Source organism: Zonotrichia albicollis, chromosome 1 (genome assembly GCF_047830755.1).
Source record: "Zonotrichia albicollis isolate bZonAlb1 chromosome 1, bZonAlb1.hap1, whole genome shotgun sequence".
Taxonomy (NCBI): domain Eukaryota; kingdom Metazoa; phylum Chordata; class Aves; order Passeriformes; family Passerellidae; genus Zonotrichia; species Zonotrichia albicollis.
In genome coordinates this window covers 29,604,960-29,626,393 of record NC_133819.1, presented here as the reverse complement: position 1 = coordinate 29,626,393, position 21,434 = coordinate 29,604,960, and the positions used below count along the sequence as shown (strand labels likewise).

The window sequence follows — 21,434 nt, the reverse complement described above, 5'->3', positions numbered from 1 at the left end:
CAGCTGTGCAGTGCTGCTCAGTCTTGTGGACTCCCACCCAGTGGCAGTTGGTGAAGGTAATACCCCCAGATAGAAAACACTATGCATTGTGCTCAGTCTGTTCCTCACTCTTACTGTAGCAGAAGGCTGGAGCAGAAAAGATGGACCCCTGTGGATCCTGTTTCACCCACTGATTTTGCTATCTATGGTTGCTGAGTTACATTAGCAAAACTTGGTGGATGGCAAACCAAAAACCACCTCTTTTTCTTCACTGACAGTAAAGGAAGATTTGGGTGAATAAATAAGAAGATCTGGTATAGTGTACTTGAATGGGGATAGAATGCTTTGTCCCCATTCTGACCTTTCTTTGCACTTTTGCTCTTGGATATTGTTTTCTTATCTCCTATGGTTTTGCCATATATGGAATATTTTTACACCTGGTCTTTGTCCTCTGTTGTATTCAAAGACTGAATTTAGCCAGCTGTAGAGGCTGCATCAGTGACAAGATTGTTTCTGATTCATATTTATACACTGGGTCATCTGAAGTTATCCTCTGCTGTGTTCTCAGAAGTTCTGCTTTCATTGTATGCTTGATGATTTGCAGTGCTCTCACTGTCTTGTCAGACCCATGTGCAAAACCAGAATTGAGAACTGATGGCATACTACTGTTACCATCTTGACTGAATGGAATGAGTTTTGTACTTTAGGAGAGTGACTAACAGCAGTGTAAAAGTAATTATTAATGAATTGTAGGGGTGTTACTCATCCATAAAATAGCATTTAAAGACCTACATGCTCTTAGCCTACTAAAGCACATGGAGGACAGGGAGGGGATTAGAGAGTGCCATTATGGCTTCACCAAGGGCCAGTCCTGCTCCACCAACCTACTGGCCTTCCATGATGGAGTGACTGCATCAGTGGCACGAGGAAGAGCTACGGATGTTGCCTCTCTCATCTTCCCTAAGGCCTTTGGCACAGTCATCCACAATCTCCTTCTCTTAAAATTGGAGAAAGATTTGATGGGTGAACTGTTCAGTGGAGGAGGAATTGGTTGTCTGGCTGCATTCAGAGGGTAATGATTAACACCTCAATGTCCAGCTCTAGATCAGTGACAAGTGGTGTCCCTCAGGGGTTCCTGCTGGGATCAGTACTCTTTAATACCTTCATCATTGATGCAGACACACTGGCATCAGATGTACCCTGAGCAAATACATAGATGACACCAAGGTGAATGGTGTGGTTGATATGCCTGAGGGGTGGATGCTGTGCACAGGGACCTGGACAAGTTCAAGCACTGGTCCTGTGCGAACACTGGAGGTTTTCAACATGGCCAAGTGCAAGCTCCTGATCAGTAAAGGCTGGGTAATGAAAGGATTGAGGGGACTCTTCAGAAAAGTGCGTACTTGGGGGTGAAAAGCTGGTCATGAGTGAAAGTATGCACTTAGAGCCAGAAAGCCAGCTATGTTCTGGGCCAGGAGAGTTGTGGCCAGCAGGTCCAGGGAGGTGTTTATGTTCCTCTACTCAACTTTCATGGGAACCCACCTGAGGTACTGCATCTGGCATTGAGGGCCTCAACACAAGAAAGATGTGGACCTATTGGAGCAGGTCCAGCAGAGGGCCACAGAAATGATCAGATGGATTGAACATCTCCTACGATGAAAGGCTGAGAGAGTTAGGGTCAATTGGCCTGGACAAGAGAGCTCTAGAGAGACCTTATTGTGGCCTCTGAGTACTTGAAGGGGGCTTATATGAAAGATGGTGACAAACTTTGTAGCAGGGTCTATTGAAATAGGACAAGTGGTAATGATTTTAAACTAAAATAGAGTACATTCAGACTGGATAGAGACAAGTATTTTTCTTACAGCGGGGTTGTGAAACACAGGAAGAGTTTTCCTAAAGAGATGATGGATGCCCATCTCTTGAAACAGTCAAAGTCCAGCTGAACAAGGCTGAGTAACCTGATCTCACTCAGAGTTTAAGACATCTGTGCTCATTGCAGCAGGGTTGGACTACATGACCCTTAAATGTTCCTTGCAACCCAAACTATTTTATGATTCTCCATTATTGTAAAGATCAGGAGCTCCTTAGCAGCCCTGATTGTATGAAGAAATGAAGTGTGATTATGCTGTTGTACAAAAAACAGGTATACAATGCATTTTTCCTTTTTAATTGATAACTATTGAAAGTATAATGATGTTTCCATAGCTTATGGCATTTTTGGTCCCATAAAAATTAAAACCTCTAAGCCAAGTTGTTAATTGTTTTCTGTGTTAAATGGAGAACTGATGCATTGTTAGTAAATACTTGTAGTCTTAGTCCTAACAAGATGTAATGTTTGATGGTGGGAGGACATTGGTAGGGGAAAAACAACTCTGTCATTTCCCAGTCTCAATTTAAGTGCTTTAGATAATTAATCACATTTATTATGAAGGATGCAACTCACCCAACTGAAATACAGAAATCATACACAGAAACTCAAATTGCAGTCTCCCTTTTTTCTTGGCATCATTTGTGTGTTGCACTAATAGAACCAGCCTAGTACTAACACAACCAGTATTTCTAAAAGGTGGCTTAATCCACCACGTTTTAGTTTCTGGAAGTCTACACACATTGTTTTTTACCTTCCTTTTTTTTTTTTTTTTTTTTTTTTTTTTTTTTTTTTTTTTTTTAGATGGGGTTAGTTTATTCTGAAAATAAATTCTGAGCATAGTTTCCTGTACTTAAATGGTTGTTTGGGTCATTTTTTTGTAATGTCTATAAAATGTACCCCCTTTAAATTTAGAGATGTACCCCCTTTAAATTTAGAGAAACAGCATATATGGTACTGCTGTTTCTTTGCGGCTAGTTAAAATCTGTATGCTTTATCTGAGAAAACAATATTACATTTGGGAAATGAAGCAGCCTTATGCAAAGATAAGTCTATTTAGCACTCAGATTTCCCCTTCCTGCAGCAGATAAAAGGTTTAAAGAATAGTTCCTTAAAATAAGGAAATCTTACCTTGTCCAGCACCTGTGAGAAGCTGATTAAATGCCCTGGATCATTCTAGCAACTCCTACATTCCAAGATGTGGAAGAGGTTCTTAGCCATACTTCTCTGACTAAAGATTGGGCATGTAAATTTTACTCCTTTTCACCAAATATTGCATTGAAAAGAAAGATTATCTGAATTTTGAAGCAGATATGTTCTCAGCTGCATTTTGGCTCAGTTTGTAATCTAGGTGGTTTTGGTAAGGACAACACCAGCCCTGCAGGTTAGGTGGAGCTTCTGAAAGCCAACTTGGCCTGTTTCCTCTGCTGTAATTGTTTGCTGGACTGGTTCTGTGCTTATCCTCCTGTTTCCAAGAAGTCAGTGGGCTGTAGTACAGAAAGAACTAAAACTGCCTTGAGGAGCCCTGGCGCATGTAGGAGTGAATTCATGAGGTATCAAATCCACACGTACATATATTAAAGTCACTATTTGAGCCCAACTGACATGGCAAGGTGTAGTGATCCCTATTAAAAGGCCCTTGGTAACAGAAAGTGTTAGATGAAGCCTGTATAAAGAGGTGATTTGAAATTTTGAATTTAATGAATTCTAAGGGAAAGAAACCTGAATCCAAGGTTTGCTGCAAGGAGAGACACAAGGAGTTCTAAGAGAAGCAGCTGAGCAAGTTCATGAGGCAAAGACATTTGATAAGCATGTGCAGAATTGCTTAGGGCACTGTGTGACCACAAACTTTAGTGCCCGCGGGGTTTGGTTGCTCAGGACTGTATGCGTGGGAAAAGAGCTGTTAATTAAACATTGCAGTTTTGCATTCGGTTGATTAAATTGTGCAAGAGTCTTCCTACAACACATTGAGCTTTTTTTCTTCTACATAAAATGATGCAAATCGTGTGTTAAATGATATGCAGTGGATCAGTATCCTTCACATCATGATGTTGATTTTGTGATGATGCACACTGTCTGGAGGTAAAATATCCTTCTTAAAGTATAAACCTCCTAAAAAAATGTTTAACTCCTGTGGCAGTTGCATCAAGATTTTTGCTCCACTGAATACAAGTGCTAACTTGTCCTTATATTGATTTACTGTAATATGCAAAATCCTTGGTGGCAGAGTGCGTGCTCACTGATTGCTTTTTGCAATGTAAATCAGTATTTGGGGTATGAAAGATATCTTGCTGACTGTAAGTTATGCTTCATTACTTGTTAGTGCCAGGTAATACTATGCAGTCAAAATAAAATAAACAGTTTTGTTAATTTTAGTGGCAACAATTATTTGGTTTGTGTTTCATTGATTTTTAGAGCAGATATTTTGTTTAAGTTTTGCCACCTAGATTTGCAGTACAGCACGAGTTAGAACAAGAAAGTTCTGGTAGCTCATCTTATTGTCAGTTATGTTGAATGAATGCCAAAATGTAAAGCTCTAAGTATGATTTAAAATGCTTCAAAAATTATTGAAAACTGATGGTGGGTTACTGGCCATGTGATTTGCTTTGAAATATTTGAATTGCTTAGACCGAATTATACATCTTATGGAATCCATTGTAATTGTGTTTAGTGTACAACTATTGCTGACAACTGAAAAGAATAAATAGGTCATAAGAAAATCTTGAAACTCTGCACCAGCATGTGCTGCTCTTCAGGTGAGGGATGCCATGTGTGGTGTGTATCATATATTTAATATAAATTGATAGTAGCGTTATACAGACTCTATGCCAAACTTTAACATACTTTAAAAAAATGTATCTAGAAGAAAAAACATGTATTAAACAAGAGCATGTTGTTAAACATTTCCAGTTAATGTGCTGTGACTAAAAGAAAAGTTAAATATGTTGACTAAGGTAGTAGGACCTTTTTTGGCTAATAATATGACAAAAAGTATTTTATGTAATGTACTGTGCTATTGTATCAATGGAAAACACTAACTTCCTTGACCTTCCCTGAATTCTCACAAGGAATGCACAGATAAAGAATGCACTAGAAGTAATGCTATATTATTTGTATGACACTTTGAAAATCCATATATTGGTTTAATCCTGTGAACTTTTGTATTTTATGCTTTATTGTTTTAAAATTTTATGTCAGTAATTCATGATACAAGAACAACATAAATGACATTCTTATGACTTACTTTCAGTCTGTTTAAAAAAAAAAATCCAATTTTGATATGAAATCAAATGTTCACATAACTGTTGTGTCATTGTTTGCAGTACCACTCTTCCCTTTTCCTTAGTGCATATGTACTTGGTTTTCCTTCTCCTCCACTTATGGTACATTTTTGAGCTTGTTTTCAGTGCTGTGTGTTGAAAAATTGTAGCCTGTTATACATCTAGTTCTGCTTCTTCCCTCTGCTTTAAATATCTATATTTTTTTTAAAAAAAATATGTATTCCTATTATTCTGTCTTTTTGAGGGGAATCTTTTCTGTTTTCTCTGAGAAATCTTATTTGTTCCACAGAATAACATTTAGAATTTAGCATGTGGTTGATCAGGCCAAAACAATATTTACTAATACTTAGAAGTAAAGGCTTTAAATACAAAAGAACAGAAATTATGTAAAGTAAAAAAGAACATGTGCAATCCTAATTTTTGAGCAACAGTTGCTGTTATCTTCCTTAGTTTGCTCTAGCTAACTGGGGCTCTGACATGTCTTGATGTACATGTGCTATCACCAATTACTCAGATAGTATATTCTGATAAAGGTGACCTCATTAGAAGCAATATTTTCTTTTTCTAAACAGTGTCATAAATATACATTACATTTGTTTAAGGCATCCTATGTCTTTGAAGTCATTTCAATGTACAACATAGTGTCAGCTCATTAACATTGGATCAAAGTGTATATTAAATTTCTGATTAAACATCCCCTCTCTTTCAGCTAGGAATAAACACAATTATAACTTCTTCCTTCCTGGTGTTGGTTTAAGATTAACATGTGCCCAATTTTAGTGAGTTTGACTGTTGCTTCTAGCCAGCTGGGTAAACAGACTTTAAGGAAATTAGGTGAAGTTTAGCATACAAGCCTTTTTTTTTAGTGTTCAAAACTCCTTACATGTGTTCTAATTAACCTTCTTTTTGTCTGGCTGATGATTAGGTTTAATATCTATGTAAGACTAGGCTTGTTTAACATTTCAACCAATTCTGTCCTTGGGCAATTAAAAGCTGCCAGTGCAAATATGTCAAGATAGCTGAAATTGCACTGGCTGGTGATACTGCCTACATAAAGGAAATTCTAGTGCTCACTATTGAGACTCAAATATGCCGTAGCCATAAGGATTATGAATTTTGTCTTTTGTTTTTTTCTTTTGCCCCAAAAAATTCAAAATAAGGTAATTTAAGAATTATTCTTTTTGTTAAAGAAGATTCCCTTGCAGAAAGAAGGTAATCCTTTTTCTTCAGGCCTAATTTCTAATGGATGCACAACCCAGGTTGCAGATTGTGCGTGTTTGTCAGTAGAAGGAATAGGTAGAAGGAATCCTGGCCCCACCACAGCACAGTCACATAAGTTATGTCTATGCTACATGGGAGAGTCTGGGTGTGAGTGTGGGTGAAAGTATGCTATGCCCGGGACTCAAATTTACATTCTGCATGCTAATGAGAGCACCTCTACCTTTATTGTGGTGCACTGTTCTTTACTGAGTCATCTTGCTTGTCCCGTAGTCCTGACTGACTCCGTGCTGTATCTGGTCCTTCAAGAGAAGTGTGCAGCTGGCTTGGGGGTCTTTTGGACACAACATCTACAGAATGAGTTATGGGGGCAGATGGTGACAGCTTTGAGTTAAGACCATGCAACCAAGCTGCTGCCTTGCCTTGCTATCCAGAAAGTAGGTGGGTTCTGGGTGCAGAATGAGGTTATGAACCCTGAGGACTATGTGCAGGCTTGTATTAGTTCAGTTTGGAAGCTTGGCTAGTTTGGGCTTGAACAAGTGTTCACATCCAAGTTTAGAAAACTTTGCTCGCGTGGTTGAGCAGTTGTTTTCAACTGCACTTCTGTAAAGGCGTGGTGGCGTATGGCTTGTGTCGTGACATTGTTTCTGCCTCCATCTCATCCCTTGAAATAGATTGTTTTGCTAGGACTTCTATAGATTGGAAGAGGAAATACCCTAAATCTTCCATTTCTGCACTGGAATCATATAACTTCTCATAGATTAAAATTTTGATTATAGAAAAAAAAATGTAGCCCTAGATAAGAGCTGGATACAAAATACAGAAAATGAAAACCAAAAAAAAAGAAGAAACATTAGAAGAAAAGGTTAAAATATGGTATTTTAATGCTATACTGTAAATGTTTATTAGAAGCAATTCTCTAATTGTTTTATTTTACAAAAAAGGTTATATGCCTTTGTTTTATTAGATATAGAAGGAATCTGAAAAGAACATCCTCTTAAATATGTGAAATATTTTAATCTTATAATTAATTTTTTGAATCTTGCTTTGAAGGTTCTATTTGATAAATTTGAAATAGGAAATCTTTCAGTAGAGACAATTCTTCTAACTCAAATAGTAATTACTAATTGTGTCTGAAGTATGTTTATTACTGTAGATACAATTAGTTTGAATGCAAATGTCTGAATAGAAGTGCAGGTTTCTACCTGTTTCATGTATCAGAGATACTGTGTTTATTTCTGTATTTTTTTTCATACTGTAGATGGCTGTGAATGCCCTTCCTGGAAAGTAGTTTGATCTGTGTAAAAGAATACTCTCCCTGTAGTAACATGTGGAAACAGTTTGATGGAAAAAAATGAGAAGAAATTAATCATAGTTATTCTGAGCTTCTTTTGCTGGTTCATAGCCAGACCTAATTTAGACTGAAATCCCTATGAGATGGTAGTGTTTGGAAACATATAAACAGTCTTTCACCCAACAAAAACCATTCCAGGACATATTTGTAAACTGTTAGATACCTAGCTTGTCTAAATTAACATTGATTGTTATTGTTACGTAGTTCACCAGTGTTCTAATGCAATTCTTGTCTTCATGGCAAAGCAAGATAAAATTGCTTGTATGTTTACCAAGTTCACAGTTATAAAACTGACTTTAATGGTGTTCCAAGATAGATATAGTGGCCCTACTAAGTGTGACAAGCCCCACCATCTCCAGCATACAGTTTCAAAGAAGTTAGCTGCTTTGAAATGATGAAAATGTATTTCTAATGTACTTCTATTTTCAGTGTATATATGCGAGCCAAATTTATTTTTTCTAAGGCAGGGTGGCTAAATGATTTGTGAGTCTTGCTTCAGTCATATTTTGCTTGTCAGAGCTGAAAACAAGTCTGAATAAAGAATTAAAATGTATAAAGATGAATATTGAGAAAACATGTAAAAGCTTAAGAATAGGAACATTCTTTTAAACTTAGCACTCAAAGGCTTGTTTTTCTATGTCTCATATCAGGCCTATTCCTAAGTAATATTAAAACATTGAATTGTTAGTTGGAATGATTTAAATATTCAAGAAATAAAACATAAAATATACACTTAATGGTACTAGACAGCTGAGAAGATAGCATAGGGAAAATGAATTTCAGGGGAGGCAGAGGCTATGAATGGAGAAGAAGAGTATTGTTGGTGTAATCAAAAAATGAAAAGAAGTCATGTTAGAGAGATGGAAGGCTTTGCTTATTTATGACTAGACTCTGTAAAGTTGTAAGCTGTCATTCCCACTCTCTTGAAGTTGAGGGTTCCAGGCTGGCGGTGTGGCTGGACTTTGGGGGTCTGTGTTAGTACTTGGGGCTTACTGGGGACAAGGTAAGTATGCCAAAGGCACAGCATACTTTTGTTTTAGTAGGCTAGCATGGAGGATCTGTGGTTGTCTGAACTTGTTACCACACTGTTCTAAAACAAAAGGAATTGTAGTTCTGACATTTTTTGTAAGGATTTTGTGCCACTGCAACTTTTTTTTTTTTTTTATTCCTAGTCTATGTCATTCAATTTGTTGAGATTTGCAGCTATTTATCATTGTTCTGTTTCAGCACTGGCTACCCAGAATGACCAAATCAGCGATGTGTCTTGGTTATCATGCTCTTTTGAACCTTTTGGCTCCATGATAACTTGTTCTTGGTGTGTTGTGCTGTAAGTGGGGAGTGCTGGTCCCTGGTGAATACTGCAGTGTGTTTTGGGTATCTGTAAGCTGGATAATTTGTTGCTTTTGATAACAGCTCCATTTCCCTCCCTAATCCTTATGAAAATTTTAATGGGTTCTGTTTGGATTTTACTACCTAATATAACCTTATTATAAATAAAATGAGGATTTTAATTATTTATGACTTTTCAGTAAAAGTAAGCTTCATTATGTTAGCCAAATTGTTATGTTGTGTGTCAGCTTCTGTGATCTAAAAATTCATATTTAATTTTGTAATAAAAGATGTCATTGATACTTTTTGGATTCAGCAGTCCTTGGGCTGATTTTGCTGTCTGATCTTAAAGCTCATCCTGGTTATGGATTCACTGAATACAGACATCTAAACAACATCTTGTTAGAGTGGAAGTATGATAAACTGAGAACAATATGTTACTGTTTAGTGAAAAGATTGGTTAGTACACCTTGAATCCTCTGGAAAAACTTGTGATGCTTTGTTATACTGACCTTCCTCATGCACTTCATTCTCTATCTTTTTTATGTCACCATTGAATCTTTAATTCTTGAATGCATGTTATGGTCTAGGCAATTATGCAAAAAATTTAACACAAGACTCAGAACCTTTTTTGTAAATGTTTTTGATTTATGCAGTTTAAAATGAGTCATAAAAGACACCTGTTGTTTCTAAAAGCATCTGGAAGTGGGTTCAGTTTCACCAGATCAATGGATCAGCTGGCCTCTGAGGGACAGGAGTCTGTCCCTTCCCCTGAAGTTGATAGAATTCTGCACTCTTAGGACATTTTAGCATTGCTTTAAGGAAGTTATAGATTAAAAGGTTGTTTTTTTCTTCCAATATTTTATTTGCAAAAGAAAAATAACAAGTTAGTGGCATTTGTTTCAATGTTATGCTATGAAACAGTATTTTAAGAGCTTGGTCACTCATATTTGGATACTTTAACTGATTTATTTTACAAAATGTGCAAAAACGAGGAAAAGAAATGCATTTCCTGGACATGCCAAGGTTAGTGCTTGAATGTGTTTGAAGTAGGGTGTCCTGAAGGCTGTAAAGTGCACATTTAAAGAAATTCAGTTTAACTATCCACTTCACCTTCAGGAAGGGTGTGTGATGCATTTTCTATGTGATTTTGAAAGCAAACCTACTTGAAGTCTGGCTTAAAATTATTAGAAATTGGAAGACAAGTACTCTTGAGTAGGGAAATGTCAGTATAAGACCCAGGCACTTGCTTTAGACTCACATATATGTATTTTGTGCTATGGTAATTCAAAGTGCAAAAAAGACTTAGAACTACAGTGACATTAGCAAGTACTTATAATTTTAAAAGAGGATAGGTTTTCTTTGTTTTATTAATTTTTAAGTTCATGTCTGAACTCAAGTCCTCACCCGAGAGCCAGGCTAAATACTGAGAAAGTGCATTCCTGACATAAAGAGCAAGTCAATACTCAAATTAGAACAAATAAAATTCAAATACCTGAAACTCAGTATATATTCTCTTTTACTAATATGGAAAGAATTTTTTATTACTGATTTAAAAAAACCAACCTGGCAATCCCCTGCCAAGATTAAAATGCTTGCTGTTGTAACTGAATAGATGTGGACTAGCTGAATGATTGTGTTCTCCACTTACACCCCACATTTATCAGGGACAGAAGTCCATTTAGCTACAATACTACCTCTTGTAATATTGTCCCTACTGTGCCCTAATATTTAAGTTTCTGAATGAAAAAATGTAGTCTATAGCCCTGTCTTAAATTCCTAAACTCCCCATTCAGTTCATTGCAAGGCTGCTAGGTGGAATTCAGAAAGGCTTTGTGCTTTTCAGAGTGGGGGGAAGGTTTGTGCTAACCAGAAAGAAGTACTGCAGAATGAGGCATATATCCTTAAAACATGCCCCTCCTTGGCCTGTATATAAGACAAAACTCACAGCTCAATTCTTTTGATTTCCCATGCCAAATGTTGTGCCTAGACCACGAATGAAGATGCAATGAGCCAGTTTTGGAAGCAGAAGCACGAGTGGTGAGGTCTGTGTAAGCCAGCATGGGTTTGGCAGCTCTGTTGCCTTATACCAGCTCAGGGATGTTGCCAGCAGTACTGCGGATGCAAAGTTTCCTGTATTTGGGACTCAGCTCTCTTGTGCCTTATGAAAACAGCGCAGGGCCACAGGCCAGTGTTTTCTCTTGCTTGGTCCCAATTTCACACAGTCTGAAAGTGGCCTTAGGAATTAATGTAGTTCATGTGTCACTGAGGTGGCAAATGCAGCCCTGTGGTGGGTCACATCATCTGGTTGAGACAGCCCATGTGAGCTTGTGGGACAGAGAAAGGTCCTGTGGAAAGCGAGCCAGTAGTGAGCAAAACAGAATCAGTTTCTGTACCTTGTCTCAGGATTTTAAGATTTTGACTCAGTGCTGCATCTTAGCAAGTGTGCTCAAGCTCAGCTTTTGGGGTTTTGGACTGCAGCTCTTTATCATATGAAGTTTTTCTGAACAGTTGAAACTTCTTGGCTTTACTAGGTACCACAGCTCTCCATTCTGCTTTCAGTCATGGACTGAGTTGTCCTTTTCTGGAGTAAAAGCTGAGGCTTTCTTTTAAATTAAATGACTGCTTATTATCCTGTTTTTACATACACAGAATTTCTCTCCTTTGTGTGATCAGAAGTCAGCCATGAATCTTATTCTTTGTATTAAATTTCATTTTTTCAATCAGTGTCAGGTATAGTTTGAGGGGACCTGCTGCAGAAAAAATCTTATTGTGCCCAACTTGTGATTTCCTATTGAAGTGGCAGGAGGAGAGGGGGAAAACTCACCCTGCCACGCTGGACTCAGTTATGGGGTATTGTAAAATAAAACTCTAGTTGTTTAAAAAATGCACTTGTTAAATGTTAAGTGCCGTGAAGCTTTCAATTACTTGAGAAGTTAATTGCAGAGTTTAAAAAAAATATTGCATTTGGATTTAGTAGAAATTAGGTCATTCTGAATTGTTTGGAAGAGCTAGGCCTCAGCAGAGCAGGAGTTGTGGTTCAGTATTGTCACAAAGATACCAATACAGATATTCATAATTTTTTATTGTGCAATAAACCAGATGGCAAGAAAACAATGTGTGATTCAGAGTTCTTTTAAAAACATAATTCTGAGTATTCAATTTTATTTAGAATTGCAGTTTGGTTTTTTGTTCCTCAGAGTGCATGTTTCACTTGTGAGATTTGGTTACGCAAATCACATTGTATTCTTCCAGCCTGTTTTATGCTGAAAATGTAACATGACAGGATTGTTAAAAACTGTAATAAAATATTGGATCAGCCTAAGGAACTCTCTTTTGCTAAATGGCTTTCTGGAATGGTAACTGTTCCAGAAAGAAAAAAAACAAATATATAGCTAATCACAGAAAAACTGTGGGTAACATGCTGCTCTCTCTCTTTTCCCATGACCTTCTAATTTTGTAATTTTATGTGTATGTTTGTGTGTGACCAATTAAAATATGACAGCAGAGCAAAATATCATAGTCCAAATGCCCAGCAGCTGGGATATAGATGTAATAATCCATGTCCTTGAATCATAGGAAATAGAGAGGGGACAAGTTGCAGATAATTTAGTCTCTACTTCTGCTATGCACAGCTTTTGCTCTAAGTACATCTGTTAAATTTACACCTCATTTAATACACTGACATATTACTAAAATTATAGTGGTGTTTAGTTTTCTCAGTTTGTCTTTTCTATTAGAGAAATAAAATTCATCCTGGCTAGGAGAGAAAGGTGGCCTAGATGACTTCTTGAGATTCTTTACAGACAGTTCTAATGTGATTGCCTGCTTTTTACTGACCTTTCTGTACCACATTTTGTCTTTGGATGATAGTGTTTTGCTCCATGTAGCTTTTGTATAGGTATCTCTTTCCATGTATTAGAAAGGAAAGCTGCTTTTCAGATTTTGAGAAAGTACTTCAGATATTTCTCTTCTCACATTTATCTTTTGAATCTTGACTCTTCCTTCACCCTGCCCTGTTTGTTTATGCATATCAGAACTGTTTGGGCATGAGAAATTGGTTCACATTTCTGTATTCATTCTGTAAAAAAATGAACTGAGAAACTGTAGTTTGGAGCTCATAAAGTGCTTAACACGCAAACTGCTTTTGCCTTTGTTTTATTGTTTAGTAGTGTAAAAGGGGGGGGGGAAGAGAACTTTTCTTTCTCTTCTGAGGTTGCAAGAACTTTTTTGTCTTTTTTTGCCATTTTATGATTATCTGAGGTCAGAAATCTTCTAAGAATGGACAGGACTTGTATTAGGGCAGGATTTGCCAACAGTGATAAGTAAAATTGCTCATTTGTAATAAGGGACCTAGTTTTTTTCTGTGTCAAAATTCACTAAACCTCATAAAATATGAGTCTGCAGTAAAGATTGTCAGAATTCATCACTGGGAATTATTCTCTAGACATACTCTTAAGATGTTGGATATATCCACATATCTTGAAACAGCATCAATTATTCTTTTTTTATTCATCCTAAAAATTCATAATTAGCAGAATAGTGTGAAGATGCTGTTCTCAGTGTTTAGCATTGATGGAGAGCATGATGGAGCAGTGGTTATCATTGATGGAGAGCATGCTTTTTTGCCCTGTGACTTGGTAAGCAGTGTTCTGCCATTGCATTCTCTTCTTCATTATTTATGGACCACTCTTGTCCCAAGTGTCTTAAGCTACATCCAAAGCACATGAGCATTTGATAAGTTACTGATGAAGTGTGGTTAACTTTCTGCTATCAAAATGCCTAAAGCCATGTAGGAGAGTTCTGCTTCAGAGATGCCCCAGATCTTTAATATTATATGTCGTCGAAAAAATCAAAGGTAAATAAATGTTCAGTTTATTTCAAACCTAAGCAAACTAAAACTGAAATATAAGCATATAAATATCTGCTCTGCAGCACTGTGCTGATGGATATTGAGTACTTTCAGATGTATCTGCTGTGTTCCCTCTGATTTCAATGGTAAGTGTGGTTACTCAGTATTTCACAGGGTGAATTCAGCACAGAGGAACAAGATCAATTTTCTGAAACTTTTCTTGCAGCTTAGTTCTGATCAATTCAGATCTATTTAGATCAAGTTGAGGTCTGTGAAAGCAATAGGTGTTGTGGATTGTCAAGACTTCTCAGCTGTGTCTGCTGCTGTTTGCTCTCTGAATAGGCCTAGACCTGTCCTCATGGAAATTGCCTACAGTGTATAGAGAAGTCTGAAGAATGTACATCCTAGATCTGTACATGTATTTGCAGTAGATGTTTATGAAGGGCTTATGGTTTTTTTCTTTTTTTTGGTAAATTTTCCCTTGAAGTGTTTTTATACAGTCTTCCATTGCTACATTAATCTTGAAAGTCTCATACAGACTAAGTAGCATGACTTGCAGATTATGACAAATGGAAAAGACAAAGAAGGAAAAAAATAATTTTCAAGCTTTTTTTTGACAAAAGTTTTGTGATATAAATTAATATTGATAACATTTAGGTCTCTCATTGTGTTTTGTTCCACAGGCAGCAGGAGCAATTCGTCCTTTAGTTTCTACTGTTATTGCCTCTGCTGCTGATGGCTGCTTGGACCACTCACTGGAACGTGCCAGGTACAGAGCAAGTGAAATGCCTCAGGCTTTCTTGTTTGATATAATCTATGAAGCATACCAACAGGTAAGATATTAAGGTCTTTCTAAGACCTTTTTTCCATTTACTGCAGTTAAAGAAAAAGGTAACTTTATTTCTCTTCTTTCAAGAATAGAGCTTCAGAACTATTTCAGATTACATCAAACTGTATGCTTATTACTTCTGAGTCTTTTAGAAAAGGCTTATCATTCTAATTTATTCAAATTTTTGATTAGTTACCTTTTAAATACAAGATGGGTGATAGGTCTAAATGGCTGGAAAGACATTATTGTGCATTAAATTGTTAAATGAGTGGTTTATATGTTTCAAGTTAGGTGTCTGTATAAAGTATTGTTGACTGAGAGTATCAAAGGGTTTTGGATGCACAGTGTAATAATGACATTTTATAGTAATTTAGTGGGATACAGTCTGTTCTAAAATACTGAGATAATATAACTTGCTACATATAGGTAAATGTTCATTCTGTTTCTTGTTGCATGTGTATTACACACTTTGATAAGTGGCTGAAAATAGTTTACTTGTCTCTGTTGTAATTTTTCATTTTTTCCTAATATATTACTTTGAAATTAACTTTATTCAGGAAAATTAAAGTTGTGGGTAATGTATTAAACCCTGACTCTTTTGCCTTAATTTGCCCTGAAGACTGCTTTCATTTGCCCCACCCTGCATTCACAGTTTACTGGAAACATTCCAGCCTTTCGTCTCAGCACTGCTTCCTTTTCATTCATCACCTTGTGGAAATTGCCTGTCCAGGTATCTTCCAGACTGACTGGAAGCAGAGCATTTCTTCATTTGTCACTTGGAAGCAATTATTTTTCATGTTCATGCTGACAGTCATGCTTCCCATCAGTTTTTCAATTCTAAACAAGCCCAAGTTTCTGATACTCACTTTCAGAGAGTACAAAGCTTAGAAGTCACTAACAAGAGAAAAATGTGAGGACAGGCAATGAAGAAGCTGTTACTTAATTGTTCAGTAATTGTTTTCCTTAGAAATGTTGGCACAAATTCTATGTCATACCCTTTATGATGCTTGATACTTGAAGATATTAAATGCTGAAGATGAAGGCCTATCCAAAATGAAGAGCTACTCAAGTGATTGGACTGGCTTCAACCTTTTTGCTTCTGACAGGAGGCAGGGGGTTGTTCTTAGTATATGACACACAGCTGATACTTCTGAGATTCTACCTTGAATGCAGTGGGTATACTTATAAGAAATGTATCCTCTATGTGCATAAGAACACATCTCAAGAAACCACTGCTGCTGTTGGTTATACAACCCTTTTTGATGTGTGTATCTTTTGGCAAATTTCATGTTTATGTGCTGTTTCTTGCAACCGCCTTCCCCTCCACCCCCCAAACAACCCAGTACTTTTTCTACCATGTTTTTTTATAATTTGCAAATACGGTAGAGCTGGCAAATACATAAAAAGCTCTTGTCCTAAATGCCTCACTAAAAAGACAACTATATTTGCAGTTCCTGTGCTCCTCTGAATAGTTTTTTTCTCACATATGCATTCCATCAGTCTTCTTTTTTGTATCCCTGCTCTTTCAAGAACAAGCCACCAAAGTTGTTAGAAGCAACCAAGGCTATGGTTTCTTGTCCCCAGTTTCCTTTGCTTTGGCTAAATTCTGGTCATTTTAATGCTCTGTGCCTGGACCCTTGGGAAGTATAACACTTTGCTAAAATCTCTCAACTCATATTGTTTCCTAATAATTTATGTTTCAATGGTGTCTAGCTGTCCAAGTCAAGGATTAAGACCCTATTGTTCTGGGAACTGTACAAACAAATAAAAAAAGACAGATAATCGTTGTCCTGAAAAACCTAGTCAAGCTACTGTAGGACAGATTTTTGTAGGAATGGATGCAGTTTATGATGCTTTCTAAATGTTAAGGTATCCATAATCACTTCCCATAGCCTGGTGAAGGTAAGTACCATTGTACAGATGGACAAAGACGAGAAACTAATTTTGTTAGTCATGTTGCAAGTCATTCACAAAGCTGGGAATGGAATTCGTTTTGGCTGACTCTGCCTGGGATCATGATCCCATGCCTGTGTATTTTATACAGTTGTGACCTTTATGCAACAACAGTGTGGAGAAAAACAACAGTCAAACATGCATTCTTTGGAAAGAAACTGTCCATTTTAATTAGTGCTTTGAGTAACACAGGCTTTGCAGTTACACAGTGGTAATGTGGAATACTGCTTTCAAACTCCATCTCTATTTAAGTGCACTGTCAGATGTGAGTAGGTAGGTTCAGACTGTTGACTTCCAGATATGTTTGTGAGTGTAAGATATCTGAATATATTTACCACAAGTTGCAAAATTTAGTTAAAGGTCAGATACCTGACCCTTACAGCTTTGCTATCTGCAGTTTTTTGGCTCTTCTTCTCTGATAGCAATCTGGGAAGGGCAGTCTAGAGGTGTTTCTCCTTTTATAGCTGTTTTAAATTTGTCTAGAGGTGCTTCTCCTTGTATAGCTGTTTTAAATTTATCTAGAACTAGAACAGAGTAAGGTATTAATACTATTAATATATGGAAAAATATATTTGTATGATCTTTACCAAATTAAGTAATTTCCTTAGAAAACATTTTCCATTTCTAGCTCAAATAAAAAAAGGATAGTAGTGACTTGGGAAAAAATACATGCCCTGTTGAATCTCCTCTAATTAGTTTTATGTACAAATATCAAAAGTTTGACTTTCACTAGTATCTTAAAATATATGTGTACTACAGGGAATCCCCTTCACATTTGGTGCCAAAAATCCAGGGCAGATTTTGAGGAATTCAGTCAGGTTGTTCAACTGCATTTCATTGTGATGCTTTTAATTTAGTTTTCAGTCTTACATCTTCCCTGTTGCCTAAAACAAGTGTTCCAAACAGATCTTTGTTCAGACACATATTACTTTCTGCTTTAACTGTTATGATGTCAAGACTTCTGACTTCATAACTATTAACTTTCAAATTTATACAATTTATAAGCTTTATAACATTTATAAAAGTTACCAATTTTATTTGTACAGTGTGTATCTGGCTTGGGGTGGACAAGTGACCAATGCAAATAACTGCAAGGGGAGAAAGAACTATATTTATAGTGTGTGGGGGTCTTGCAGGTGGGAGGCTTTATGTTAGCCTGGGATTTTCCTTGGGATTTTAGGTAAAAGGACATATAAATTTGTTTAGTGGTGTTGCATCACTACTCTTAGCTCTGCTACATCCTAATCTGTGAGTTCTCCTTTCCTGCACAATGTAATGAACCATAGTAAATGGACAAATAAAAAAATTTAAAACCAAACATGCAAATCTCTAATAACTAGTAAAACCTCTGGAAAAGTTCCAAAAAATTGGCAGAATCTATGATTTACTTCAGTTCTGAACTATCTGGGGCAAAATCAGCCAATTGAACTCTTTAAAAATTATTTTTATTTTATTATGTTAATAACAATTTCCTAATCTTTAAAAATACTTGGTTTTTTTTTCTATTTTTATCAATCCCAACGAAAATCAAGAAAGTTTAAGTGTTAATTGAAAATCCATCCTATCCAAAGATAGCAAATAAGGTATAGATTCCTTAGACCAGACTTGTTCATTTTTGCTTAAGGTAGTTTCATGTTTCTGTTCACTTCTTAATTTAAATAGGAACAAATGTGGAGTATGAGCCTGCAAGCCTGGGAGGAGGTGGGTGGGGGAAAGACTTCACTTACCAGAAGTCAAGTGTTCCCTGGAGCAGTACCTTTTAAAAGAATTAGAGTATCAGGAAGTCAGGTAGACTACCATTTTCCTTTAATCAGAGTAGGCTGAGACTGATTTTTGTAATACTTGTTTTTGACATATTGTGAAATGCACAAAGATCTCAAAGGTTTTTTTGGTCTTTTACACAAAGCATCGTGTTGTGTCATGTCATGTGTTCTGTATAAAGTAATGCACCTACTGTACATAAAGGCTGAAATACTCAAAGCATTGAACACTTGAAATTTATCTGCTAAAGCAAGAAAGGTAACAGGAACATTTAAAAAGCATTACCCTTCCATATCTGGAAGAGAAATAACCAAAAATGGAAGCAGAAGAGGAGTGGGGTAGGTGGGAGATTCTGACCAGTTTCTATGTCAGATATGCAAACAAACAGCCCTGCTGTGATGATGCAATGGTTAAGGAGTTGTCAGCACGGGTGTGGAGAATACCAGAGAGTTGCTCACCAGTGCCACCAGTCCAGGGAAGCCAAGAACCTTGTGAGAGGGAATAGTTGCCAGCAGCTGAAAACAGAGCAGGATATGTTAGAATGCTGTTGTGCAGGAATCCTTGATATGTGAGTGGTATGGCAAAGTCTGATCACTAATTCAAAATTAAGGGTTAGCTTTTAAAGAATCTTATTTAAAAAGTACACATTTTTGTTCTGCTGATAATTTATACATTATTTTACAATTTTCCTCAAGATCTGCTATATCTGTGGAAATTTATTGCAGGAATTACATACTTTTTGGGGAGGGTGGGGTGTTTGTATTACATGTATAGTTAGTTTAATCATCTGTCCATAGTAGACCTTTTGCAGAGCATGGAAGTTTATATTTAGCTAATCAGAACAATGAAGCTGAAGTGAAAAAAAAATAGGAACAGGAAGCAGGAATACTCATTGAAGGAGAATGAGCTTCAACATGTTTAGAGACATTTCTCTGATTCATGTTTGTAACCTCCTTACAGATATCCACACAGATCAGTGTGATCTTAGGCATTCTATCTAATCTGTGTAGAAAATATGTAGGGATTAGTACTTTTTGGGGCTACACTGAATTAGTGTAACTTTTCATAGCCAACATTAAGCACTCTTTGAATATTAAGCAATTACATTTACTTATGGGCCATTCCAACATCTGCTTGCATAGGAGAGAACAGCTATATATAAACATAGTAATGACAAGATACACAACAATAGTGTGTCAGAGAGAATCATTCACATACTTTGATGCTGAATTCTGGGAGGCAGATGTTCTTCCACTCCCCAAAAAAATCATTGCAAGATGTCCATGGATTGGGTGGAGATGGGGAAAGACATAGTCTGCGAACTGTCCAACCTGGTCATTAGTGGAAGAAAAGGAAATCCTAAAATGGTTCTCCTCTAACAAACCCCTAGAAATGTTCAGGGAAGATCTTGCCAGACTAAGAAAGGAAGTTGGCTATTGTTAGGGCCATTGTAAAAGTATTTGCTCAAAGTATTGTCTTTTCTGTATGTAAATAATAGGGAGTGTATTCCATGTGGATTTTGTAAACTTCTAAAGTACTTTTTGAAAGGGCACAACATTACTGGCATTCTTTTTCAAACATGTGTGAAGCATTTTAGTATCCTCTGTAGCAGGGAAATGGAGTCAGCTGTAGCAGTTTAGCAATATTTTGGCATAGGTCAGGCAAAGTCCTTCGAGGCAAAATGTCTAGACTGATTTGGGGATTTTCCTGTGGCTTCATTCTTTGTTAAAAACATCAATGTCTGTCAAATTATTATTGCCAGGAGCAAGAAGTGATTAGATGAACGGTAGTAGACAAATTGTTGACTAAAACCTTGGCAACTTTGGGAGAAAGGGTCAGATTCTGAAAAAGGACTGAAGGATCAAGATATAAGTGAGACAAAATTTGGGCATTTAATTCTAGTGCTGGAATCCTGAAAAAACCGCTGCTCATCTGCTTACCAAGACTAAAGATATCTGAATCTTCAAGGCACCTCAACCTTTATTTTTAACATTCACCAGACATGAAACTTTGTGTATATCAAGGCATGTAAGTTGTCACGAAGGTTTACCAACTTAATATTTTATCTCCTGTAAGCATTCAGTTGGGGATCATTTTTTTGTCTGATTCTCTTCCATCCTGACTTAGTGGTATGGGTCAGAGCTGTTCATTTTTGTAGTGTAAAAGTGCTGAAAAAGAGATCACCATTGTTTGAAACATATGACAAATAGCGCATAGAATATATGTTTTATTGTAAATTGTACTGGGTTGTTTCTTGGCCTTTGTCTTTTAAATAAGAATCAGGAATCTTTTATTAAGTGTATTGTCTTGTAAGGATGATAATTTATATTCAAAATTCATTCTTATTCAAAGTGATTTTGCAGTTTTTGAATGCTCTGTGTGTGCGTAGGTCCACTTCCTTTTCCACATCTCCAGGCCCTGGTCACCCTCTTTGCTTTTACAGTTTATAGTTATATGTTCAGGTCTTATAAATATATGCCATGTGACACCATTATTGTATTTGTCCTAATTCTGCATTCTAGTTTGTGTCTATAGGTATTCTTCCTTCTCATTAAAGGTATTCTGAAATACTAAATCAAGAAGTGATTTGTGAATTAGGCAAGAGCTGGCTAGACTTGTCTTATAGTATGATTTGTATGAAGGCAGTATTACAAACCAATGTATTCGTATGCAGTCTTAAAGGCATCATTCTTCCATCTGTTTACAGTTTTAGTGTAACTACCTACTTGGTTGGTCCAAGTTAGCTGAATACTCAGCAGAATAGTTTTTTGAAGTTCCTAACCCTGGTTTTAATTATCAGTGTACTACCTGTATGAAGATGGCAAATATCTGTGACTTTTCCAATGTACAATCTAAGCATATGAAATAATCTTACAAAAAGGAAGCATTTCTGATTTTTCATAGGTCATTAGGATTTTAGATATAATGGTTTGACAAGGAAATCTGTGTACTACTAAATGTTAGGTAATCTATTTCTTCTTACATGAGAAATTTCACATTATCAACAGCAC

At 36.6% G+C, this 21,434-nt stretch overlaps 1 protein-coding gene across 1 annotated transcript in view; it reads left to right on the top strand.

The window, feature by feature from the left end:
* The window catches only part of CRPPA (CDP-L-ribitol pyrophosphorylase A), a 107,220-nt gene that overhangs the window by 10,356 nt on the left and 75,430 nt on the right, over positions 1 to 21,434 (top strand). The window contains exon 3 of the mRNA XM_005480838.4: positions 14,564 to 14,713. Within this exon, the coding sequence (XP_005480895.1) occupies positions 14,564 to 14,713 (150 nt within the window). The remainder of the gene's footprint in view (positions 1 to 14,563; positions 14,714 to 21,434) is intronic.